The sequence below is a fragment of the Chironomus tepperi genome, unplaced genomic scaffold (genome assembly GCF_022539635.2).
Source record: "Chironomus tepperi strain 1889 unplaced genomic scaffold, CSIRO-AGI_Ctep_v1 contig_34, whole genome shotgun sequence".
Classification (NCBI taxonomy): Eukaryota; Metazoa; Arthropoda; class Insecta; order Diptera; family Chironomidae; genus Chironomus; species Chironomus tepperi.
The window spans coordinates 363,866-391,694 of NW_027226156.1; the positions used below are offsets into that span (position 1 = coordinate 363,866).

Sequence of the window (27,829 nt, forward strand, 5' to 3'; positions counted from 1 at the left end):
ATGCTTTATAGATTTTGATGGATTTTGCAAAATTGAAGGTCTAAAAAATACAAAAAAGTTCTGAAAGTCACTTAAAAAAAATTAAAAAAAAGTTTAAAATTTCTTTCAAATTTTTCATTTTTATTTTTAATTCAATAAATCATAACTATGATAAATAACAACATTTTTTCTCATTTTAAATTTTATTAACGATTTTATCAATTTTCGCTATGTTTTTAATTTTTTTCATCTTCACCTCTTTTTTTATCATTATTTTAGTTTTTTTTGGTAAAATCTATGTTTTTGTTTCATTTTTCCTTAATAGAGAATTTTTCATGTTTTTATGTTTTTTTTATTAAATAAAGATGAGATTTTTTTGTTAATTTTTTATTATTATTTTTATGTTTTTAAATTTCATGTTTTTTGGTTTTTTTTTTATTTAATTTTAATTTATTTTTACTTTTTTTTTCTTTACAAATTGTGAAATGTTTCTTTTGGTTTGTTTAATTTTTATTGATTTTTTGGTTTGAAAACTTTTAAAAATTTAACGGATTGTTAAAATTTGAATTATTTTCATGAGAAGTTAAGTACAATTTTGGTACCCAAAGTAGGTTTGTAGGTGGGAATGAAGTTTGTGGACAATGAGAAGATTTCCTAATTTCTAATTATATTTCCAGATTTTGTTAACTTTTGAATTTGAAATTTCCTAAATAAATTTCAAAAAGTTGAACACTTTTAATGGCGAGTTTTGGGCCAGAAATTAGAATTTATTAGGGTTCATAAAATGAGATTAGAATGCAAAGGGTAGAACTCAAAGTTCAAAAGTTGATCTTCAAGTTCAAAATTTCAAATTCTAAAAAACCGTCAAATTTTCAAAATTTACCAAACTCGTAAAAATCGTCCCTATAAATAATTTCATATTTTGTTCATTCACCTTATGTTCATGAAAATTTTTACCTTTAATGTTTTGTGTTCTTTTCTTCATTCTCAATAGTTTCAATTCAAAAAAGCTATAATAAATTAAATAATACGATAGAAAAAGTAGAATTTTTTTTAGATATTTTTGGTTTCTTATTTTAAATATTTTTAGAAGAGATTTTTTATTTTTTTTTAACTTAACACGTTTCATTCTCATTTTTGCTTTATTTTGTCCTTAACTAAGTTAAATTTCTTTTTAAGTATATGCATGGGATAGATTGCCAAAAAGATTTTTTTCATTAAAATTTTGAAAAATTAATTTTAAGAGGATTTTTTTCCGATCGATTTAAAGAAATAATTGTGAAATTTTTTTAAGATAGGTTTTTTAAGGGTTTTAGTTTCAATATAAAACTGTCCAATTAACGAGGTAAATATATCGTTTTAGAAATTTTTTTACATAATTTTTCAATATTTTTTTATTATTTTGAACAAGTTGTTCAATTTAAAGTTCAAATTTTGAACTTGAAGATCAAATTTTGAACTTGAGGATCAAATTTTGAACTTGATGATCAATTTTTGAACTTAAAGACCAACTTTAAACTTTATAATCAATATTTCTCAATATAAATTGGGAGATTTTGAAACAAAAAAATAAGAAAAAATTTCAATAACCTAAAAAACGTCAAAAATTTTGTCCATTTTGTTCAAAAAATTTAATTTTTTTTTCTCATTTTTTATCGGTTTTTGTTCATTTTTGTGTAATAAGCAGGGGAATCGATAAGGCAACACAGAGAAGCTTCCATTTTTATTAAAAATTTATTTTCTCTCTTTTTATACATAATAACTTTTTTTACTTCTTTTTTTTTATTTATTTGTTTAACAGAAACAAGATTCACTCCCTTATTAATCTCGCATAAATAGTCTTAAATTCTTAAACGCAACAAAATGAACTTTAGTTAATTTTTTGTGAATTTTTGGATTTTTCTTATTTTTTTCGACACTTTTTAAGGTTAATTGTAGGTTAAAGTTTCCACTTTTTTTTGTAAAAAAAATTTTGAATATCTTTTTTTGGAGGATTTTGTGAGACTTTTTGAAGATTTTTGAGGTTAAGTTCTAGTTTAAATTTTTGAACTTGATTATCCTAACCTCAAAATTCTAAAAGCAACTCAACACCCCAACAATAAATGAACTTAGTCATAACTTTACACAGAGAAGAAACTTCATAATATTTTTTTTGTTAAATTTAGTTTATTTTTATAAAAATTTTCATCTTTTTGGTTTTTTTTTTGTTCCTTAATAAAATCGCAAAACGAAGCACAGAAATGTTATCGAGTTGTTTATTATTTTTTCATTATCATTACTCTTACTTTGTTTTATGTTCATTGAAATCTAAGTCGAGGCGAAATAAATGAAATTTTTTCCTCTATTTAAACTTTTTCTTATAATTTTTAACAGTATTTAATGTTTTTTTTATCATTATAGCAGTTGAAAATGGCGGTTTTTGATGTCTCGATTTTCAGATAACTTGATGCGTAGATTTTGGAAATTATCGAGAAAAATTTGACATTTTAAGATAACATAGTGACTCATGACAATTTGAATCTATGAAAATTTGAATTTTAAGCGTATTTTTTTACTATATTATTCCTATAAAATGAATTTTTTTCAACATAAAACATCGCATTTTTATTGATCTTGAACACAAATCATTTTAAATCGATAATTTCCAATAAAATGCGCTTTCGTCATCCACCTAAGGTGACTTTCCTACTTGATTTTTTTTTTCTCTTATAATAAAATTTTTTATTTTTAAATTTCTCAATTTTTTCACTTTTCATATATTTTTTATATAATTTTCTACCTATTAGGATGTGAATACACATGTCATTTTCTGTACTATTTGTGTGTCCTCATCATTTGAAAGTGGAACAGGAAGTGGATGTAGGGTGAACTTTTTTTTTTAATTATTTAAATGGAAATTATTTAGTTGTTTTCTTCTTTTGATTCTGCGTTGAGTTTATAGATTTTTTTTAGAAAAATTTATAGTTTAATACACAAAAATTGTTGAATTTTTCGGGAATTTTGAGGTTAGGTTTGGTGGTTTAAGTGGCTTTAATCCCGTCTTTTTAGACTAGTATTGATGAATTTTTTGAGGTTATGTTAGAATTTTCAGTCAGAGTCAGATGCCTAATAGACACTTATAGGGATCTTAATCTCTTTTGATTGGAATCTTAGTCAAAATTTGTGGAAAATGATGTTGTACATGACCCTGCAGGTATGTGTATCATGTGTCATAACCTCAAAGTCAGCAAAGGAAGGTAGCATATCTACCCTGAAATGGTCAGAACAGATTTCTGTAGATTGGAATTGTTAGAAGAGTTAGGACTACCCCAAGGCGATCTAAGCTAATCACCAGAGCCCAGACTATGCTTTCTTGACTCATAACCTCAAAACCCATCCAATCTACACCTCAAAACTCCTTCAATTCAAATCAAATAATACCAACATTCAAACGAAAATCAAATGAAATTTTCCATCTTTCTTATTTATTCATTTTAGTTAATATTATTAAACTTTTATTATCTGTTTAGTTTTTTTTTTTTGGTTTGTTTTCTCATAAATCTAGTAAAAGGTGGGATAGACAACAATTTTTTTTTTCATTCTTTAACTTCCACGCGAGTGTATGTGGGGGGAGATGGTTGACCTATTTTTTAAACTTCCACACGTGAATATGGGTCTTGATGTATTTTTTTTTGGTTTTTGGGGAGAAATGAATTGAATCTTTAATAACTAACTTAACTTAAATGTAAATTGCTAGAAAAATGTTTGTTGTTTTTTTAAGGACTCTTAAGTTATAGAAAGCTTTTAAGATGACAAAATTTCGTTTGATGTATTTTACAGACATAAAATGTTGATGACTTGAATCTGAATCAGATTTTATGTTTTATGTTTGTAAAATTAATGAATTATGGATTTTTAGGGGTTGAATTTTGAGGTTATGTGAGTATTTTGACTGCTCTTTTGGTTCAATGTGTAGTCTTTAAGTGGTGGATGTTATTTTTGGTTTTAAAAGCCTCTGATTGAGTTTTCTGTCCAATTCTCTTTTCAATTTGATTAATTTGTCACCCAAAAGTCCATAATAGTGTCACAAAACCCACATAACCTCAAAATTCCACACCAAACCCACTCCACCCTCAATTTTCATTATTTAAAAATTTTAAATACGTTAATAAATTAATGAACACAAACTTAAATTTTAAAAAAGATGCAAAAACAACATAATTCCAACTTTTGACTTTCTCAGCTATTTTAAATTATTTTTCATTAACCCCCGCATCAGCGCGGAAGTTTCCACTTTTTTTAAAATGTTTAATTATAGCTGTGTGTCATCTCATTTTCTTTATTTTAGCGCGTTTTTCACAATTTTTTATTTATTTTTTATTTATGTTTAATCTCATCTGTTCAACTTGTGTTTTTTTCTTTTTGAACTTCCACGCGGAAGAAGCATGGAATTATCATTATTTATTTAAATTTCACTTAATTTAATTAAATTTTTTGTTTCTATCAATAAATTTCCTTATTTTCATCATCATCATGTTTTTTTAAAAATCTAACTGTATAAGTGTGTGTTGTTGTTGTGTGTGTTGTGAGACTTTAAACTTCCACGCGCGTATGGCGCCAAATTTGGAAGCTAAATTTTTTTTTTATTAATTTCATTATATTCAATATTAAATATTTATAATGTCATCATCTTATTAAATGTTAATAGTAACTCCGGCTAGTCAGCAGCAGCAGCAGTATTAGCAGCATGCCATCACTTATTATAATGATTCGGTAATAAATATTAAACAGCAGTTTCTGTGTGACTATGCGATGATAAGCGTTCGATATCGACTTCAGGTATTGTTAGCTCATCCTGTATGTTGTCAGCATACTCGATTGATGATGCCTGCGATAGGCGCTTGCTTAGTGACGTCTGCTTTCGTAATACTTCAGCTAATGTTGTCGTACTATGCTCACCGTAGCGTGAGTCGAGTCCTTGACGGAAGGCATTCACCACACGAATCTGCTTCGAGTTCCATTTTCAGTTCCCGATTTTGTCAGTTAAAAATTATTTCACAAGTTTTAATTTTTTTTTTTTTTGTGAAATTGAAACAAAAAATGAGAAAAAAAATAAAAAAACGAGAATAAGAAAAAAGAAATTTAATTTTTTTTCACTTTTTCTAATGAATTTGTTATTGGTTAAAAAATTTTCAGCGTATTTTTGCAATATTTTTTTGACATCGAGTTGCATAACACATCCAGAGAGCACAAAACACAACATCACGTTGATCATTTGCTTGTTTGCTGTTTAACATTTGATTTTTTTACAGATAGACCTTGCCAATACAGAAATGAAGTTGGTTACTTTTTATCCTTCATTTTTGTAATGGCTGGATCTGAAGCCTGGCTATTTTGACTAATTTCAACGGATTGCAATTCTTTTGATGAGAGGAAAATCGGGTTTTTTGGTTTACTTGTTCCAAAATGTATTCTTGAGCAAGTACACGAAAGGTATACACAAAGTAGTATACTCAAAGTTGAATACTCAATTTAGTATACTCAATGTGGTATACTCAATGTGGTATACTCAATTTAGTACACCCCTATATTTCAAGTAAACCAACCCTATTGATGGACCTCATAGTACCTAAATTGAAGATTTCTTAACCTGGAGTATTTGTAGAAAGTTTAAAGGTTGAAAATAATTTAACCATAGTAAAATTTTGAAGACAATTCTACTTAAATATTTCAAAATTTAGAATAAAGTCTGAAGTTGTCTATATTTTAATTAAAATATACGATAAAGGACTAATAGATCTACAAAGATAGAAGATAGATTTTAGAAACTGTTTACTATTGATTGTCTATTAAGTACAGCAACAATGAATATGAGAATAGATTAATAATCATTATAACCAGGTTCTAATAGGGACATAAAGGGTCTATAACAATATGCAATACATAGTTAGGCAGTCAATGGCTCTACAAGAACCCACCCGCCCGAAGGGCGTCAGTATGGGACCCACTATAAATATCAAATTTTCCTCTCATAAAAACATTGCAAATTTTTGTAGAGAATATTCAGGATGACTAAGTTAAGCTAAGAAAAACTGGACATAAATTACACAACATCTACTAAAATTGAATTGTTCTACATAAAACACGGAAGGAATTGACAGCAAACATTTCAAAATTGTTTTACTCATTTGATGCACATTCTGTGAGGAATTATTCAATATCGTGTGGAAATCCACAAAAAAACATTGTGAAAAAGTTGTTAGAGTTAGACAAAAATCGGCACTTCCATGCGCGGAAGGACAAATTTCAATTATTTTTGAAGGTCTTTTTGGATATTTTTGGAGAGACTTGATGAAGTTGTTGGTTAGGACGTTTGACATGGATCGGAATGAACGTGAATGAATGGTGAGGTATGAAAAACCAATAATGTTTGTTTTTTAGATTAGGCAACTGATCAATGAAGATTTTGGAGGTTATGATAGCAAATTTTGTGGTTAGGAATGGAAATTATGATGTTAAAATTGACAATTTTGAGGTTAAGATCCAAAATCTTCATTGCAATTGCTCATTGTTTTTAATTATTTAATTTATCATTGAACTTTCATTCTCGGTCTCGTTCAATTTATTATTTTTAAAAACCATGTGCATAAATTGTGTGCTAAAAGTGGGAAACTGTAACGAAAGCAGTTGGATTTGTGTGCACAAATGCGCCTTCAATATGTTCGTCATTTGAAAGGTTTGTAACTTAGTAGCTGATTGTTTCGCATTTTCGAGCATGTTTGTGTTGAAGCTTATTTACTACCATTTACCAGCTAAGTGCAACTTTTAACATTCAGTGCGTGATTTTCAGGCAATTAATTTAAATGTGTGATCTACCTACTTGTTACTAATTGGACTATGTCATGCAAATATTAGGAATAAGTATTATTAAAAATATAAATCATTTTGAGCTTGTTTAAAATTAATTTTTGTTATATTTTTAATTCAAAATTTTTCAAAATTCAAACAAGCACAAAAAATTAAAAAATAAATCTTATAATCATCATCATAAATGTGAAGTTTGTCAGGAGTGACGAACGAGTGGACACCAAAAAGTAACAGCAACACAAAGGGAAGTAGAAACAGAATTTCAGGAAGTAGAGAGAGAGAAAGAGATAACAGCGATAGCGACAGAAAGTAGAAGACTTGCACTCTTACTTTTGTTAAATGATTTAAATTTTGGTTTTTGAATTTATTTAAAATTTTCTGATTATTTGAAATTGAAGAAACGAGTTTAAGTCAAAAAGAATTTAACTTTTTTCGATGCACTAAAAAGTTTATTTTAACAATTTAAAAGGAAAATTTTTAAGAGTCAAAAATTGCAAAAAGAGAGAAAAAAGAAGAAAAGTTGAGTCAAAAATACTTTTTGCATGCAAGACAAATTTAAATATTTTCAGAAATTCATTAAAAATTAATCAAAATTGAGGGAATAAATCAAATAAAAATAAATAAAAATTTTTAGCAAAAATTTAAAAGTCATTTTTAAAAGCGATGAATTTTCAACTTTTTTTTTATTGCATCTGGTCACGTGGAAAAGCAGTTAAAAATTTTTTTTTCATGTATCACAACGAAATTTTCTGATTATCTTTGTTATTGTTATTATGACATCGAAAAACGAACAACAACAAGAAGCAATTGAAGAAAGTGAAGAATAAAGTCAAACAAAAATTAAGAGAAAAGGGATCAAAAGTAGCAAAAACTCATAAAATTTTGTTGTTGTAGTATTTTTTGTGTATATTTAGGAGGAAGAAAAGGAGAAAAATTTTCAGTGTCAAACTTTGCTTTCTTAATTTTAGACATAAAATCTTGTTTTTAAGACTTTGAATCCCTTTAAGACTGCAATCATAAAAAGGGGATCCTAATCTTATAACTACTCTTAATTACTACTGATTTTGCCTGTTTTTTGTATGTAAAATCACCTGAATTGTTATCATGACTTCAAACTTGACAAAAGAGGGCATTTGACCCCTTACCAACCCACCGAATCTTAATAAAACCAAGTAAGCTAAACTAAGTCATTATAGTTGAATAAAATTTAAATATTTCCTAATATATCAGCCTAAACACACTACCAAGTATATATCCATATGCTTTCCAGAGAATTCCCTTCTATATCCTAACTTTCATCTCTTATCTAACCCCTACGACCCGTTAACCATTCCCAATTTACTTTTGTATCATGTTTTGTATAGATGACTTAAAAAATATACACATCAGGATATAAAGATAGATTTCAAACAATAAAAGATGTTACACAGGAAAATAGAGAAAATATTTTGTATCTGTAATTTTGATCACAATGTGACACGACTCACACAATGAGATGATTAAAGTCCAACATTTTTTTTTTTTTTTTGAGGTTATGATAGTGAGTTAAAGTAAAACATGAAGATGAGGATGAATTTTGAAATAAAGACAACACAAAAAGTCACACTGATTGGTTAAAATATAAAATACTTTTGATAATAATACATTTTGATATGATATCTATGATATATAATAGTTCTTATCAATATTGATTATATTGCAGCATTAGTAAATTAGCACAACATAACATTGAGGTTGTTTTGGATAAATTCTGTGAAAATCTGAATCTGATACAAAATCCTATATTGGAATTGTAATATGAAAATGTTATTCTGAGTATGCTAATTGAAGTATACTATTCTAAGTATACTTGTATGAGTATAGCTTAGTACTCCATGCTATATTTAGAAACCTTAACTAGACATTAAATCTCTTATTCACAGAATTTAAATCAACTTAATCCTCAATTACTCAACAAAATGTTTTAAAATTGAAGGAAATTTGAAAACTTCCACGCGGCAGAAAGCATGAAAGCAAACTCAAAGCAGCATATTGTTCTTAATTCCTTCTATACTTATCAATATATAATATTATATATACAAATATCAAAAATAATTTCATAGACAGCAAGTAGTCATATCCATATCTTATGCTTATTTTTAGCACACCACAAAAACAAAAAACAACTAAAAAAAAAGAGATGCCGAAAGCCATAAAAACAGAAAATGTTTTTTTTTTTTTTTTTGATTCTTTTCAAACTTGTCTAATTCTTCTGGTACAAAAACAATAATTAGCGATATTAGGTGTTTTAGGGGTTAGGGTTGGGGTGTTGTTTTGTCAGATTTGATTGAATTTTGTAGCTATTTATGTTAGTTATTGGCAGGATGTGATCATATGTTATTGAATTAGATTCTAAAAAGATTCAATAGAATAAGTTGATACCAAACTAGGGTAAATGAGACCTCATGGAATAAAATAGAACTATGTTTGATAGATCTAAGACCCCTGACTGTTGTTGACCAAATAAAATCTCAGATAGGACCTCTAGTAACATCCCTAAGATCTGGAAGGACGATATTGAGCCCCAATTGAATAGAAATACTCTAAGAGGTTCAAAGCAGATCCTGTATGACTAGATAAGACTTCATTGTTCTAAATAAACCCCAGCTTGACCAGATGACACTTGATGTGACCATCCGGTGCCATTAACATAAGCAAAAATGATTATATAGTATAAAAAAGGAACCTTAGTCCTTATATTCTAAATGTTAAAAATCATCTAGCATAACAACACGAACTATTGAATAAAAAATCTACCATAACCTAGAAAAAAGTCTCTAATCAAGTCTAATTATCTATAAACTAACAAAATCTGACAAAAGCATTTCCCACCCACACCCCATACTGGACATAAAAAGGCATAGTAAGGAATAAATAGTGTTAAAAAGTCAAACACAAAAAACGGTTAGAAAAAAAATATAAAAAATACAGAAAAAGGACACAAGGAAAAGCAGCTTACAGCCTGGTCTGTGGAACTCTTGCTGTACGGAACTGGAATCAAGCGCTCTTGCAATTCACCGCCTATCACCTATATATATATTTTTTCATATAATTTATCATTTCAATATTCATTTTGTACACATCGCCCCGCATCAGCATCGTTTTTTTTTTGGTAAAAAATTGGGAATTTTTTGAGGGATTTTAAAAAATTTGATGTGAAAAATAATGAGAGAGAGAGAAAATGATGTTTAATGTGTGTTGGTGGAGAGAGAGAGAGAAAGAGAGAAGGGAAGAAAAAAGAGAGAGAAATATTAAAAATTTGTCTTTTTTAAAATTTAAAAAAAATTTTTGTTCTTTTTTTACTTAAACATTTATTTAAAAAAATTAGTCAAAAAAATAAAGGTCAAAATAAAAAAAAATTTAAGGATTTTATTGGATTTAAAAAAAATTAAATTCCATTTAAAAGGAAAAATACAAAGAGGAAGAGAGATAGAGAGAGACAAGGGTACAGTAAAGTGAAAAAATAGTTGGCAATTATTGCTTTTTGTTGTTTTTCATTTATTTATTAGGTTTTCAATATATTTGTAAGTTGTTTCGCCAGGGTAGAGGGTATAGGGTTAGCCATTGAAGGGTTCAGAACCCCATCGAGAGATTTTTACATTTTTGGCTATTCCCCTCGATATACATTAGGGTATGCACTACGACATGCTGTACTTTAGTACATATCTAATGATATACCAAGTGACCTGGTCCATGCTGGATTATAGGAAGTGCAGTGTTTGGATTTTTATGGTAAAATTTCTTTCAAAACAAATTCAACGATTTCATATTAAGAAACTAAAAGTGACCAAATTTTATTATTTAAATATTTGTAAATTGAACTAAATTAAAAAATAATCAATTAAAATTAAATTTTCAAAGTTCAGAGAGTAGAAATTCAGGATTTGTGTCATCCTGGGAAATTTAAGTAAATTTAGAGAATAGGAGAAAAATTTTAAAAAATTTAAATTAGAGGAAATTTTGAAAATATTTTACAGATTTTACAATAAATTGAAATTTTAGTAAGAAAAATTCAAAAAAATTGAAAAAAATGGAAATTTTATAAAAAATTTAAAAAAATATTAAATTTTGAAATTTAAATCAGAAAGTCAGGAAATTTGAAAAATATCGAATAAAGTAGAAAGAAAATAAATTTTGAAATTTGACCAAATTTGTTTGGATGCCAGAAGTGTTGGTGTCGTTTGTGGGAAGTAAAAATTGAAATAAAAAAAATATAAAAAAATAATATTATTAAATTTTCTTTATTTTATTGTTCAGAAGGGTATAAATGTAAATAATCTGAAATTTCGTGGAGTACAGGGACCATGGATCACAGGTGATCAGCATGCTTAGCGATGTAGGAAATTAAGTTGGGTACAGGGACTACAAAGTGTCAGATCAAGGTCAATATGACCCTAAATCTAGCACTAAGTTGATTCCATTCCAGATTATTCACATCTACACCATTCTGAGTTATGTTAGTACTGAGAAGATGGATCAATAAGTAATATATTCGATGGAAGTTAGTTAATCTTCGATATAGAACTGAATAGATGCATTTATCTTATAAAGTAAATATTCTTTTCGTGCATTGTCCATTATTTGTTATTATTATCTTAATATTGAATCTATCTGATGATATTGTCATTCATTTTTAATGCATTATGACTTATAGTCGATGATATTTTGTTCCCAAATTGTTAAAATTATTTACAAAATAGGAATGTTCAAGATTATAATACCATGACCTCAAAATTCTGCCAATTATTTATCTATAAATACACATATCCATCAATATGCCCCTTATAAACTATTCAGTCACATTCACATGCATTATTTACATATACAAAATTCAAAAAAAAATTCATTTTCGATTATTTAAATTTTTTGAAACGCATTTTTATTTTTTCAATTTTTAATTATTTTAGTTAATTTAGCAACATTTATTTATAATTAATATATGAATTATTAACTTTTTAGCAAGGAAATTTACAAACTTAAATTTAAGCAATTTTTATACTTTTTTGCATTTTAGAAAAATATTAAATTTTTTATTTCAAAGATATCTGAACTATATTTTTTAAATATATTTGGGTTTATACAACAACAATTGATATAATGGGGGTTTGCATGTACATTTGGGGTTGGATTGGATGCTTGGGGTAAATGCCTCTTGATTCTAAAATTCTTAATAGCATGCCCCTTGAATCTAGGACTCTTAGTTGCATGCTTCTGGAATATTAAATTCTTAGTTGTATACCCCTTGAATCTATGATTTTGTATATGGATTGGTCTCGTTACTTGAAGCTCGTTTGGGTTATGAGGACAATTTTTAATTAGAATTTGATTAGAATAAAATAAATAATTTGATCTACGTGGGCCTAAGGCGCTGTGAATTCAACCAAATGTTTCAAAATTTCAAAGCTTTTCGTGCATTTTTATCCAATTTTCAATTGGAAATTTTACAACCCAAATGGAAATAAATTTTGGAATGAATGAAAAAATTCAAGAATGGATGAATTTCAGTCATTAAATTTCATTTTATGGTCAAGAATGTTGGTGATTAATGTAAGAATGTAGAAAATTATGGAATATGGGGTTCTTAAATGCAGTTTTGACCATCATTAAATGGAATGGATTTATCAATTTTTCGAATGTTCAGATTTCATTTTAGTCGAAAAAATTTGAAATTTATATTTTAAAATCCAAAATTTTTCGACTTAATTAACATCAATTTTTTAACATTTTATAAGCAGTTTATAGTTACAAATTTTTATATCACTAATACATGAAATTTTTAAACAATAATTTAAGAAGAAGTAAAGGCATAGATTTTTAGAATTTTGGACATTTTGCTTTATAAAAATTACTAGTTTTTTTAAATTTTTTAATAATTTTGTATCCTGCCCTAGTTCAAAATAGTTGCAAAGTTATTGAATTTTTTGAGGTTAGGAAGTTGAAAATGCACAAAATTGAGAATGTTTAGTTTTTTTTTTATGCGATTTTAAATAATATTATTAAAATTCAGACAGGATACCTTAATATGAGTTGTTTGTTCTGTTTTTATTTATTTCACAGTTGAAATATATCGAACATGACTAAGATGGCAGGCATATACATAGCTTTATGATGGAGGATGGGGTCCAAGATTACCTTGAGGATCTAGATACTTAAAAAAGTTGGAGTAGGTCAAGGTACACGACCAAGACCTTCAAACTAACCCTATCCATGCCTATTCATGTCCATACTATTCAACTGATTTTTTTATTAGCTAATCATCTTTCAATGTTGATTTTTAGTTTTTTTTTTAATTTTTTATTTTATTTTCTACTATTATATCCGTTAATTTAATTGTGAATAATATTTTTTAACTTTTTTTTTTCAATTTATATGTGTATGTGCGAAAATGTTTAGTTTTTATTAACATATCAAAAATAGTAAAGAAATAAAATTTAAAAACTTATTTCTAAACAGTTAATAAAATTAATTATTTAATTAATTCTGATGTATTTGGAAAACTTCCACGCTGGAAGCAATTTTTCAACTTCTTAGCGATTTATTTTTCATAAATTATTAATTAAAAAATGTGATTGAGATAGTTGAAATCTTCAAAATTCACTTTTGTGCAAAGTAAGTACATTTATTGGTTTATTGATTGTTCATTCACTTTGGACTTCCACGTGAGGGCGAGCATGGAAGTTTTGATACGTAAGTAAAGATGTGACGCGATGAAATTGAATTTAAAAGTGATGAAATTTTTTCTTTAAGTTTTTAAAAGTTTTCAATTTTTTGTGACCTTTTGGCATGGACTGTAAACTTCCATGGTGTTTGGAGTTTGGAATATTAAATTTGAGATTTTTTGGAGAAAAAACTGTGAAAACTTTAAATTTTTAGAATATACTATACTTGCAGGTGAAATGGTATTAATGGAACTTCCAGGTGGATGACCTAAAAGCTTTTATGTGAAGGATCACAAAAAATTGAAAACTTTTAATATTAATTATTTAATAGTATTATTCGTATGGTTTACATATTACTACTCTCCATTAAGTTAAAGTTGCATGTTACAATATTTATAAATATTTTTTTCGTATTTCTATAATAAAATTTCATAAATTTTACCTTCAACTTCCTCTCTAAATTTTCATCATAATTCGTCTTATGCTCACTCATGGACAATTTAATTTAGAACTAGATTCGTAGCTTTTGTATCTAAATTTTGAGAATTTTAACAAATATTGGTCAATTGGTCGTAGATTTCGGGAACTGATGTCTTTCGATTCTGAATTTTTGAGCATTTAGAGCTAGAGTAAAACTCAAATCAGGTCCGAAAGACCAAAAAGCTAATGAAAGTTAGTCAAAAATTTCTCAAAATTTAAACACATAAGCATTTCTCCACATGGAATTTCAAACTTCCACGTGGAATCTGGCAGCTTTAGTCTAGAATACTTTTAATCTAGTAACAAAAATGAGCATGTATTGTTGAGGATTCATGAAATGAACAATTTTAATGATTTTTTTGAGTTTATTATTTCTTTTTATAATTTTGTGGTAACTTAAAACCCTCAAAAGTTGAATTATTTATTTATTTAAATTCGTGTCTCTCGTGACTTATCGTTTCCGTTTCGGTCATCGACTGCGTCATCATCAATATAATTAAATGTCTCATGATGACCCATGACTGGTACAGGAATAACAATATCGCCTGGTGGAGATGTCTCGCGACTTGAATGCTTGAAGAATGGCTGCTTATTGAACAAGTATGCGCCGGGTGTGTTTGGCGTGATTGGAATTCCTCGATAGCTTCTCAAACTGTGAATTGAACGGCGATCCTCCAAATCTTCCAGGTTCGACTTGAATGCACGAACGACGCGCAACTGCAATCAAAACAGTTTTTTTGTGTTTTTTTTTCGAAGTTTTTTTTTTGCAAATTTTTATGTTTTTTTCTTAAATTTCAGTTTGAAAGTTTTTGTAAGTCTTAACTTCGCGGTTTGGTTCATTTTATGAGCGGACAAGAAATTATAAAAATGAGGGCAAAAATGTTGGATTTTGTGAATTTGTTTTTTAAATGAAAATTATGAAAATTGTGACAAAATTTGAGAAATTTTGGCTGTTTTGTGCAGTTTTAGTCACATTTTGGACAAACACAAGGACAAATTTTTCAAATTGAGGTCATAAATTTTCAATTTTCACAAAAAATTTCATCAAAATTCAACAATTTTTAGTCAAATGATCCAAAAAAATAGTTTAATTATTCAAAGCGGGGGTTCAACATGCAAATTATAAAAATAATTAATCAAAAAATTTTAACAATGAGCCAAAAAACATAAAAAGAAGCAAAAAATTATGATTTGGATGACGAATTGCACATCTGGAATTGTTTTTTAAATTGATGTTCCGGATGTGCAATTCGAGGTTCAGGTTTGGTTTTTGTATTATCAAAAATATATTTTAATTGGGGTGATGATTTGTTGAAGTTGGGTTGGGCTGCAATTTTGAACAAAAACCAGCAAAATTTCGTTTCAAAATCCACAAGTTTTGACCACAATCTTCAACAAATCATCCAAAAAATACTTCATATTTAAAAAATTTCAAAAATCAAATTAAAATTTTCATAAAATGTGAGTAAAAAAATAAAATAAAATAAAAAATAACAAAAAATTTAAAACAAAACAAAAAATGGTTGTGAAAAAAGAAGGGTGAAAAAAATTAGAAATTTTGAGATAGAGTTGCATAAGTGTAGGCAACAGGAGGGAGTATGAAACTCCCAAACCCAATCTGACTACACCAATGCAGAAATAAAATAGAGATGAGGTTTTGGATGGGCGGTAAAGGTGTGATTCAAAGCGATAGTTATTTAAAAGTGGATTTTTTGGGTGATTTAAAAAGAATTTTTGTGAGTAAATTCACTAAAGCTTGAAAATAAATCAAAAAGAAGCAAATTTTTGAGTCAAATTTATTGTAAAAATTTTTTGCAATGCATTAAGGCTCTTAAGGCTGATTGTATTAATACAGCATACCCTAAAGCAATGCATGACTCAAAAACTACTTTGATTGTTTAAGCACATCTATGGACCAGAAATTGGCCATTAAAAATCAAAAATCTGCAAATTGAATTTCAAAAATCAACAAAAAAGTGCAAAATTCATAAAAAAATAAGAAGCTGTAGGGTTCAAATAAATCGGAAGCTATGGCGATAAAATCAAAATTTTAAAATTCAGAGTAGCATTAGGAACTTAAAATTCAGGCATAAATCAATTTTGAAACTCAAGCAAAAATTTTTATGATGAAATTTTGAATTTAGTTCATAAAAAATGAAATTAACTTTAGTTGCTTATATGTTGCCAGGAGGGTCCTTTGGATTCAGGATTTCCTCAGTCGTTTGGTTTCTGGCATTGTTCATTACTAGCAAGCTAAAAATTACTTTTCAATCTAAATTATTTTTTTAATGAATAAAAAACACAAAATTTTAAACTCTTTTTCATTAAAATGAACCAACTAAATTGACTGAAGACTAAAATATTTGCAAATTCGTAGCTTTAAAGCTTCAAAATTCTAAAAAAACTGTTTTGTACAAGAGCGTAGCCAGAGGGAATTTAAAGAAGTCTGTTGGTACCCTGTATAAAGGGATTCATCCCCTTTTCTGGTTACGTCTCTATTTTCACATCTAGATATCAAATTGCAATTACAGCTTGTATTGTGTATGTAAAGCAAGTGTATTGTAACAATATAAAATATTTTATCATCTTTTCAAAGTTTTTTGTATGGGGCATGTTGAGATAGAGTTCAATTTCGATAGATTTCGATTGATAATATCACTAGAATCATATCGGACCCTGTGATGCCTTGATTAATTTGGGATATAGTTGATTTTGATTTATATAACAAGACTTTCTATGATTAATGCATCTTAACATAATTGTTTGTATTGACATTAGGACAATTTTCGTGAAGAAACTAATCAGACAACTAGATTCACTATAGAGATGTTTAAGGTTTTTAATGGAGCAGTTTTACTGGGCTACTTTAGGACAGAGTTGGTCCGAACTCAACAATTCCAAAAGAAGCACTTCGATTATGGAATCCTGACCACTCTGTCCTTGGATATATTCTAAAATACACCTTAAAAGTGCACCTTAGAGTATATTTTAGTTTATACCAAGAAAACAAATTCCACATATTTTCAATGATGCCTCAAAATTCAAAGTATCCAATTCTGAACACATTTTAAGAACAAACACTTTTTTTAAGAAATTGTGAAAAAGTAAATTTATCTTTAACATAAACATAGGAAACATAAAAAGTATGCTAAAAAAGTTCATTTCCGTTTAACAAAACTTACAGAAAAAGTTCACAGAGAGATTTAGGGATGGAGAATCGTAGATTTTTGGGGATGTCTTCTACAATCTCAAATAAGTTTTGGTAGAGTTTAGGTTACGGGATGAGCTTGGATTGAGTTATTATCAGGATAAGAACAAAAGTTGGCAATATATCGCAAAATATCAAAAAAATAAAATTTACCTTAAAATTCATTCAAATCGGGATAGGAATCAGGGGTACAAAAGAATTGACAATCATACACACAATAATATAGCGAAGGAGGACGTCAATAGGGTAGACAGACACAAAAGAGACAGAGAAAATAGCGAAAAATAAGTTTTTTTGTGAATTTACATCTACACATACTGAAAGGATTTCATCTTCATTTCTTCTTGCCACACATCTAAAATATATAAAAATATTAAAATTTTTTCTCATCTAAATTCAGCCGGACGAACACAAAATTTAAAAAAAAGAGTTAAATTTATCACAGTTAAATTAAAGGGATCTGAAAAGACAACAAGAAGTGTCAAAAAAAAGTTTGTTGCATGACAAAAAGAACTAAAAAGTTTTGGTTGTGAATTTAAAAAAAATTGTGAAATTAAAAAATTAATTTTTGAGGATTATTGGATCTACAGCTTGTCAAGATGCTTGCATGTTCCAAGAAAATTTCTTGCAATAAAGTTGCAGACTATCTAAGGTCAATTGCATTCCGAATCTAAATTTGTTCATTATTATGTGGATATTTAGAGCTTCATTCCTCACAGGAACTAAGTATGCAATTGTATGTGTTGGAATGAAGGGTGTCTTCGATTTTATGAGTCGAAGTGATTTTATGAGTCAATGAAGGAGATCTAAGCTTATAATTAAGGCTTAAAATCCAATAAGGTCCAATGATTTTAAAGCTTTAAAGTTCAAACTACCTTATCCAAGGTTTACAAGAGCATCTTAGGACTAAGTGGTAGAGTACCTTGGGGCATGCTTTAATTACTTTACGGCATATTTATCCAAGAGCATCTTAAATGTGAAATTAGGCTAATGTAAATACTGGTTATGGAACTTGTTATAGAAATTCAGGAACTTTAGTCCAAGACACCCAAACATAATTACAGACCTCAATAACACGTAATATTATTGATCATTGCCTTCAATCTTATTAGTTTTTCAATAAATTTGCATCAAATCGCTACTTTTTTATTTCATCACATTCGCTACTAAAACTTGCATCAAGTTACAAACGTACAAATATTAAAACTGGACAGAAGAAAGTTGTAGGATAATTTTTAATGGGGTTCAAGCAAGGAAGATGCAGTCAAATTTTTATATACAAGTACACATGTCCGATACATGACAGAAAGAGTTAAAAATTAGAATTTCTAAACTAGTTAATTTATAAAATAAAATTGTCTCATGAATGTGTGGGGTACAGTGGTTGGTTTCTTGGATGTAACATGAAGTATCTAAAGAGTGAGAAACTTTAAGGCATTTAGAACCTGAGGAAGGAGCCTAGAATACTATATGGCTATAACGTTAAGTTTCTTGCAGTGTATCATTGCATGCCTGAAAGGTCAATCCTAGTCTACATATGAATTAGTCCTATTGAGGAAAATTAGAGTATCTAGGAAGTACATACTTGTAGTTTGAGGAATCTTAGAATAACTTTAGGGTGTATTAAAGTGTCAAGATGTATTGCACACTAGGGTGCATCCAAATGCATCTAGTATATAGATATATAGAGATTAATACCACATGTTACATAGAAGAAACCATCCCAAGGGGTTAAGGGTAAAAAGGGACAAGTGAATTATAGTAAAAAAAAAACTTTCAACTATCAGCAATCCGGAAATATCAAAATTTGCAAAATTTTATTTTAAAAAAATTACTTTAAGATTTTTTACGTACTTGTAAATATTTTCGGAATTTTTCTTACAAAATGGCGGAAAAATTGAGATTTTTATTCAGATCCTAGTTAGTGATTTGCAGAGATTTATGGTCGACGTACTGCCGGTAATGATTTTTTGAGCGACGAATTTGATGAATTTTTTCTGACGAATTTCAATTATTTTTGACGCAGATTCGAGCAATTTTTGTACTAATTTTATGGATTTGTTTACTAATCGTTACTCAATTTTTAAACTAAACTAAATTTTAAGTAATTTTAATTATCTAAATTTGAAGACTTTATGCTAATTTCTAGTGAAGTCACAGTCATGGATCAGATTTTATATTTAAAATTAGTATTTTACATCCAATTAACTAGAATTTTTTTGAAAATATTTTTATACAATTTATTAGAAATATTTTTGATTGATTCGTAAATTTTTCTATATACGATATATTATAACTGAACTAGATTCTATCAATTAGATGAATCTTAATTAAATATACAGCTTTTGGTATTAAATTAGTCTTTAGAGTAGGATTTATAGTTTCTAGTTGGATTTTACGATGACTACATATGAAGAATTTACAATTCGATATTCGGAATCCCTTATAAGAGCCTATTTTATAGGTCATGAAAAATTCTTGAACCTCTAATAATGACCAAAAGTTAATTAAGATAATTAAAATTGACTAAATGTCATCAAAAAGACATTAAGAAAGCCAAACCAACCAAAACTAACCCAAACGCAACCCGAATCAACTTTAAAAGACCTGAGCTATACCGAAGATGTCCGAACTATTTCGAAACAACCCGAATATACCAAAAGTGATCCAAATAATCTATAAAACTAAAATGAAATGGGTCTAAAGCTGTGCATATAGGGGATCCATGTATATCTAAGGAGATCTCAGCATCCTTTCAGGATATCCATTATCATAAACTGAAAAACTAGTTGCTAGTCATTCAGACATCCATAAACTAAGTCAAGTAGTCTCACATAAGTTTATTATTAGCCTCATCTACAACTTTATATTGCTCATATAATTTTCAAATTTTAACGAACTTTCTCATAAGTCTTTTATTAATAACTAACACTTTTTTATTTACGATTCTATATTCATCTATGATTAATTTTCATCATTTATTTTTTTTTGATGCGTGTGATTGAATTAATTAGTGTTGAGCGATGTTGATTGAAAAATTATCTAAAATTTTTCGCATTTTTTTTATACATTTAATCGTCAGGCACGGGTTGAGATCCAACAATTAATTTTAATGACATTTTTTTGTCTTTTCATTTATTCTTTTATTTTTTTGTTAAAGTCAACAGATTTTTCTAAATTTCTTAAATTTATTCTTATACTTCAGTTTCTCTCATTGGCGCTTCCGGCTGTTGATGGATAAGAACATACAAAAGTAAAAAAATAACGCAATTTTTATGGTTATTTTTTGTGTGTGTGTGTCGGAATGCAGAAAAGAGAGAGAGAGAAAGAGAGAGAGAGAGAGAAAGAAAGAAATTTTGTTACGAAATTATAAAAAAATTTAACATTAATTTTTGAGATTTTAATTAATTTTTAAATATAGATGTCATTAGGGGGTCATGTGAGGGGGGTCTAGTGTTTAAATTTTCACATTTTCTCAAAGTGAGGTTAAGATTTTACTTTTTTCAATTTTACAAAGTATTATAATTTTAAAAATCCAAATCAACCTTAACCTCAATTTAATATTTTTGAAAATATAAGAAATAATTTTAAAAACTTGATTATTTTGCTTGTGAAATAAATTTTTAAAAATTGTTATAAATATTGCAATTTGTGAAAATTATCATAATAAATATTTATTTATTGTTGACATAAAAAAATTTAATTTGCATAATTTTATTCTTATTGCTCGGTATTTTATCCATTATTAAAGCGATGATTATAAAAAAATAAATTATTTTTAGGTTATGTTTTCATTAAATTGTTCAATGAATTTTTAAACAGTTTTATATATTTTTGCATATATGTCACATATTATGTGCGAGTGAAGGAAGATAAATGAACAAAAGAATTAAAAAATGAAAAATATTTTGTAGGATGGTGGCGTAGAAGTGAAAAGAAATTGAAAGACAGCAGACAGAACAGCAGATATGGTAGAGTGGACAACATGGTTGAGTATAGACAGCGAAACTTAAAAGCTAAGGATGAAATTATTCAAATTATAAGCTTCACTAAGGTGGAAAAAATGGAGGAAGTTTTATAATTTAATGGTTTTTTTTTTTTTTGAAATATTTGAATTTTTTTTCAACTTTTTTTCAAATATTTCAAAATTTTAAAAATTAAAAATTTGTTTATTTTAAGCTAAAAATTTATTTTTTCACAGTTTCTTAAAAAATTAGTTTTTCTATTTATGTTCAAATTGAAATAATAAATAATAAATTTGAGAACTATTAAAATATTTAAATATTTTAGGCTCTAAAGGTAGAATTAAAGTTTCACTTGGGTAATGAAAAGTTTGAAGTGTTTTTAGATTATTTGTATTAGTTTTATATGAAGATCATTAATTGAATATATTTGGCAACTTGTTTGATTATTTTAGAATATTTTAAAAATAAAAAATTTAAATAAAATAATATTTGCCAATTTGAATTCATTTCGAATTTCATTAAAAATATCTAATTGTATAAAATTAAAATTTCAAGAAAATTGGAAGGTTTTAAATTTATTTGTTAAGTTTTAGGAATTTTAGTTTATTTTATTAAAAATAATAATTCAACTAAAGCTAATGACTTGAAAATGAGATCAGTAAGTGAATAACTTGGATGGGAGCTAGTCAAGGATATGGAACAATTGATCAGTTCCACATCCTTAATATAAGTGTAGACATTTCATCTAAATTCGTGAAATCTAAAGGGTGTGAAACTATGAAGATTAAATTTAATGGAAATCGTTTAGAAAATGTTTTTTAATGATGTAAAATTGTCAACTTTTGTGAATCATGTCCAAAAAAATTGAGATTTAATAAATTCTAACCTCAAAATTTTCATTTTCAATCCACATCAGTTCATCAATTTAATGATTTTTTAATCTATATTCATAAGTGTTTTAGTCTCATTTTCATGAGTCAACTAAAGTGGGGAGGTGGGAGTACAAAATAATAAAAGTTATATTTTGGAAGTTACAGACATCCAGAGGAAAATAAAAACAAAAACAGTAAAAAAAATCTTGTTTTTGTTGATTTAACATCTGTAACAAAAAATCATTTTGTCTTTTTTTGAACGAAGAAAAAAAAGCTCAACATAGACGTGAGTATAAAAATAATGACGAATAAAGGTTGTTGAGGAGGTGGGAGAGGGGATTAGAGTTGGATGTTGTAAATCTGATAAAGTTTTAGGATAGAGGAAGAACTGATTTCACTTGAAAAAGTAACTAGAAATTGAAAGTTAACTCTTTGAATAAGGAGCCTTAGTAATCAACTAAAGCAGAGAGCTCGAAGTCGATTCCTGAGAATTCAGTGAAATCAATTCAAGGACCAAAGAATAAATTGTTTGGAAAATAATAAAAACAGATCCTTTTTTCAGGATTTGAGGAATATGAGTTTTTGGTCAAAACATTTAACTCAAATGGAAACAATGATAGAGCTAGATAGACACAGCTATAGTGCCAAGGAATAGATAGTAGAATAGATATAGGATAGAATTTAGGATTTAAAAAGATTTAAGTGAAATTAAAGTAAAAAAAATTATTTAAAAAAATGAAATAAAATGAATTTCATTTATTCATCGTCATCGGAATGAGATTTGGAGTTTTGGGGGGACTTGGAAGTAAGAAATTGGGAGTTAAAGTAATGCACTTTTTTGTTTAATTTATCATTATTTTGTGCAATAAATTTTCAGAAATTTGTTAAATTTATCGCATTTTTTTTTTTTTTGGTTTTTGAAGTAAATTTTTTGTCATAGTAAATTTATATATTTTTAAAATAGAGAAAAAAGGAATTTTAAATTTATTTATACGTATTTTTTTCGTTCCAACAAGAGAAAGTAAAATTTCTCGTTGAGGATAGAAAAAAGTAGAAAATTTTTAAGAATAGAAAAAAAAAGATTTTTTTGGAAGGGATTTTAAGGATTTAAATAAAAAAGTAATAAAATTTAAAAATCAAACTAAAAAAAGGAATTAAAAGTAAGTAGTGATTAGGCACAGGTCACAAGTCTGTTTGTGCCATCGACACTCACCTGAGTTTGGAGCCGTGTAAGTCCGCGAATCCAAAGAATTTGACCGGCACGTGGTTTCTTGTCATCCAATGGATCGTAGCGGGAGTCGTCGCCGCCAATATTGATTGCCTCCGTGTATTCTTCTGGGTGTCCGCGACCCCACCTACGAGTGTAATAAAACCATTTTTAGTTTTGAACCCCAACTTAAGCTCAAAATTAATACTCACGATAAAATTTTCGGTAATTTTCTTGTTGGAACTGTTGTTACAAGTTGACCCCAAACTAGTGTGCCACAACCGAAGAATAAGCACCAGAGCCATTGTTCGAAAGTTAAAGCTTTTGTTGAGAATGCCATCTTGCCATATTGAATGATGACAATCTGAAAATTATCAAGAATATTCCATTAAATATTCAATAAAAATCCGAATTTTTACAGCCAATCCTTACCTGCGACACCCACGTGATGACCCAAATGGAATAGAAAATTGGATTTGTGAAAATTCCTTGGAAAATATTTCTCTGTCCATGAATTTTTCGTGCATTGAGTTCATTAAATAACGTCATTAACACAAATGTATTGAATATAATGGTAAAATGTTGCGATGGTGCATCGCCATGTTTTGCACCCCATCCGGGTTCAATGTCGAGTATTTTATCACCGATAAACAATAAGCCAAATATAATTATGAGCTGATACACTGCCTGTCCCAAAATGTTCTTCATCATCGTTCTTGATATAAGTGGCTTTGTACGACCGTATGGTTTGCGTAAAAGTAAATCTGGTGTTGGCATTTCCGTGGCTAAGGCTAATGACGCAAGCGTATCCATAATAAGATTCACCCATAACATTTGTACGGCTTTAAGTGGTGAATCCTGAACGGCACATGCACCGATGAATGCAACAATGACAGCGACAACATTAACAGTCAATTGGAACTGTAAGAACTTGGCTATGGAATCGTATACGTTACGACCCCACATAACGGCTTTTACAATTGATGAGAAATTATCATCGGTGAGAATGATATCGGAGGCCTCTTTGGCAACATCTGTACCGGCTATACCCATTGCGAAACCAACGTCGGCTTTCTTCAATGCTGGACCGTCATTTGTACCGTCACCGGTTACCGCCACTACCTCACGACTTTCATTTACTTTACTGTCAATTATACCTAAAATGAAATATTGGATTTAGCAGACATTTATATTGATTTTTGGTGATAATATAGCTACCTTTGACTAAATTATATTTATCTGTTGGCGACGAACGAGCCAACACACGCAATTTAGGCCAAACTTTATCCAATAAGTGTTGTTGGATCTGAAAGGAAATAAGAGATTAGAAACCATTCCAAATTCAAATGAGCATATACTTACATCTCCATTGCTATCGCGAATTCTACGATTAAATTCCTTTCCTTCAAGAATTAAAAAGTCATCTTGTGGCCTAAGAATGCCACATTTTGTTGCAATTGAACGTGCTGTATTGATATTATCACCAGTAACCATACGAACAGTAATACCGGCTTTCTGACACTTGCGAATAGCGTCAGGCACTTCAGGTCGTACTGGATCCTCAATGCCCACTACACACAAACATGTTAAATTGTTAACAGTATTGGCTTCATCTTCCCAATTTGGCTCGTCATTGGGACCGAGATGAACCTCATTAATGTTTGCTTTACCGCGAACAAAGTCACGATAAGCGATGGAAATGGTACGAAGACCATCGCATGCCATTGGCTCAATTACTTGGTGCAATAAGCGTTCTTGCATGTCACGTGTGAATTTTTCTAGACGACCTTCGTGGCCGTAGATGAATGCGCATCTAAAATAATACAAGAATGTTGATTAATTTTGGATTATGAGCTATAAGAATTGAGTTACTTTTTCAAGATGATTTCTGATGCACCCTTGGTGTATAACCGATATCCACGATCGGGTAGATTGATAACTGTACTCATCGATTTACGATCAGAATTGAATGTATAAACACGAACAAATGCTTTTTCGGGAATTTCTTCGCGGATTCTTTGATAGCTTTTGCCGAGTCCCTCAACAAATCCGAGGAGGGCGCATTCTGTCTTATTACCGACTTGTTGTGCAAGATCACCTGGATTATGGCCAGGCTGAAATTGAACAAAAAAATTAACGTTTAAAAATTATCCAAAAGAAATCAAAGTCAATTCAAACTCACCAGTAACTGTGACGTATAGGCCGAATTGACACTAATGCCTTCGACAACTTTCGTTCCAACCTCACTTGGGATGTCCGAAAATCTCGGTGTGACCTTCATCAATTTCTCGCAGATATATGATTGTACGACCGTCATGCGGTTTGTAGTTAATGTACCAGTCTTATCGCTACAAATGGCAGTGGCGTTACCCATTGTTTCACATGCGTCCAAATGACGCACTAAATTGTTGTCCTTCATCATTTTCTGGTGAATAGAAAGAGTAATTTTGAGGTTAAGTTGGGAATTTTGAGGTTATGTTGGGATTTTGTTAAACTTACCTTTACTGAATAAGCGAGAGAAAGTGTAACAGCTAATGGTAAGCCTTCGGGCACTGCGACAACAAGTACAGTGACACCAATAATAAAATGTTTGACTAAATTATTGAAGTAAGAACTCTTCCATGAATGTCCTTCTATGACGAATGTTTTAACGCAAAACTGTATAACTAAAATAGCAACCGTTAACACAGCAATTGTGGAGCCAGCATATCCAATCTGAATGGCGAGTTTTGTTAGCTTTGCTTGCAATACACTCTTTTCCTTTTTGTGTCCACCGCCACCGCCACCACCTCCTTCTTCTCGTGTCGGGGTTCCAGCACGTTCGGCTTGTGGTTCTGATGCTTTTGCATTATATTGAAAGGCTTCATGATCATGACCAGTTCCGTTGCCATCATGACTAATGTGGCTATTTGATGTGACTGCTGCTGGATCTAAATTAAGAATTTAATAAAAAAATGATTTATTTTAGAGGTTAGGTTGAGTTTTAAATTAGAAGTTATGAGACTTTTTTTATTGTTGTATGAAAATTTCTGAATGAATTAAAAATTAACTAAAATTTTATAGCAAAACATGCTTAAAATTTATGAAAAATGCAAAATTTTTTGGAATTAATTTTAGTTTTTGTATAAAATATATTTTTAAGATGACCTGTTGAAGATTATTTAGAATATTAAGACTCTTTTGTCACAGGAGTTGGTATGTCGGGTATATACTTGCATCATACACATGTATAGGGAGCCAACAGACCCTGATGTGAGCCAATAGGCTTTCTTAAGAGCCAACAGACTCTGTCGTGAGCCAAAAGATCCTCGTGTGACCTAATAGGCCTTCATGTGAGCCAAGAGACACACTGTAAATCAAGCAGACTCTATGCATTAGTAGTTGCAAGTGTAATTGCAAGTATAAAGCGTTCTCTAATTCCAAATATCCTTCAACAGATCATTATAATTTAAAAAATTAAATCAAAATTCATTCCAAATGTTTTACTTTATATAAAATTTTTAAAAATATTATAATTGAATTTTCAAATTCGTAAAAGCAAAATAAAAATAAAATTCTATGATCAGAAATGAAGCCTAAAAAAGTTTTCATTTTTCGTTCATTTAATATTCATTTCATTATTTTTAAACAAGTTCGTATTTATGTACATTTTTAAGTAGGGAAGTCGCAACATAACAATAAAAATCTTTTTCTTCGTATCCTTTTTATGTAAATTTAAAGTGTGAAGATATTTAATTGGTTTAGAATTTAGAATGCAAATTCAAAGAATGCAACTAAATAATTCAGTTCAGAATTCGCATTTAATATCATGTGGATATGTTTTGGGGATGAAATTTAAGAACATTTTTTGGATTAAGCCAGTTGAAATGTTTTGTTCTGAATTTTTGGTTCATTTATGAAGAAAATTTCAACATTTTTGTGCGATTGTTGGCCATAAACATTGTAAAGGTTCAGTGACGGAGCATAAACCCTATGATTCATGGTCTACCTGATTAATAGATCCTGAAATACCTAGTGTCAGGTTACACTATCCAAAATAGGACAATTTAAGTTAAACAATAACCAAAATTTGCTTAAATTACTCAAGCTATTGCCATAAAAAGCTAGATCAAAGCCCTTTTGGCAACCTTCACATCCTGTATCTACCCTAAAATTCAGTCTTCAATATAATAAAATTCAATAATTTTTAAATATTAAATATCAAAATAGATTTTTAATTTCGTGCAATATATTTTAAATGTTGAATAAAAAGGGAGAATCGAGCAAAACATTTACTGGCAAAATACCAAAATAAGGACTAGATAAGATATATAAAAAAAAGTTGGAATGAGAGGCGTGTTGAGAAAAAAAAGTTCATTTCACATTTCAATGAAGTAGAAAAGAGAGACAGAGAAAAAAATTATAAAATTTTTATGATACATTTTTAATATTTTCTTTAATATCATCTGCGAAATGCGGAAAAAACCGGAAAATGCAAGAATGAAAATCTCGCATGAGAGAAAAAAATGAGGAAAAATCATAAAGAGATGTCGATAAAAATGTAAAAATGTAGGTCATGTATTTCACTTTGTATA

The 27,829-nt window shown here is 28.7% G+C and overlaps 1 protein-coding gene across 7 annotated transcripts in view; it reads right to left on the reverse strand.

The window, feature by feature from the left end:
• Positions 1-99: 99 nt before the first annotated feature.
• PMCA (plasma membrane calcium-transporting ATPase 3) overlaps positions 100-27,829 on the reverse strand; it is an 82,475-nt gene continuing 54,745 nt past the window's right edge. For 4 of the 7 annotated variants that reach the window (XM_070647327.1, XM_070647280.1, XM_070647299.1 and 1 more), the window contains 10 exons: positions 25,755-26,185; positions 25,438-25,680; positions 25,128-25,369; positions 24,618-25,068; positions 24,474-24,561; positions 23,688-24,412; positions 23,468-23,619; positions 23,262-23,403; positions 9,824-9,892; positions 100-4,966 (listed from right to left, as the gene is read on the reverse strand). In XM_070647327.1, coding sequence (XP_070503428.1) covers positions 4,742-4,966; positions 9,824-9,892; positions 23,262-23,403; positions 23,468-23,619; positions 23,688-24,412; positions 24,474-24,561; positions 24,618-25,068; positions 25,128-25,369; positions 25,438-25,680; positions 25,755-26,185 — 2,768 coding nt within the window. In that variant the 3' untranslated portion in view covers positions 100-4,741. Of the gene's footprint in view, positions 4,967-9,823; positions 9,893-13,055; positions 14,721-23,261; positions 23,404-23,467; positions 23,620-23,687; positions 24,413-24,473; positions 24,562-24,617; positions 25,069-25,127; positions 25,370-25,437; positions 25,681-25,754; positions 26,186-27,829 lie in introns of those variants that run through there. The other 3 variants (XM_070647308.1, XM_070647336.1, XM_070647318.1) reach the window with 3 other exon arrangements.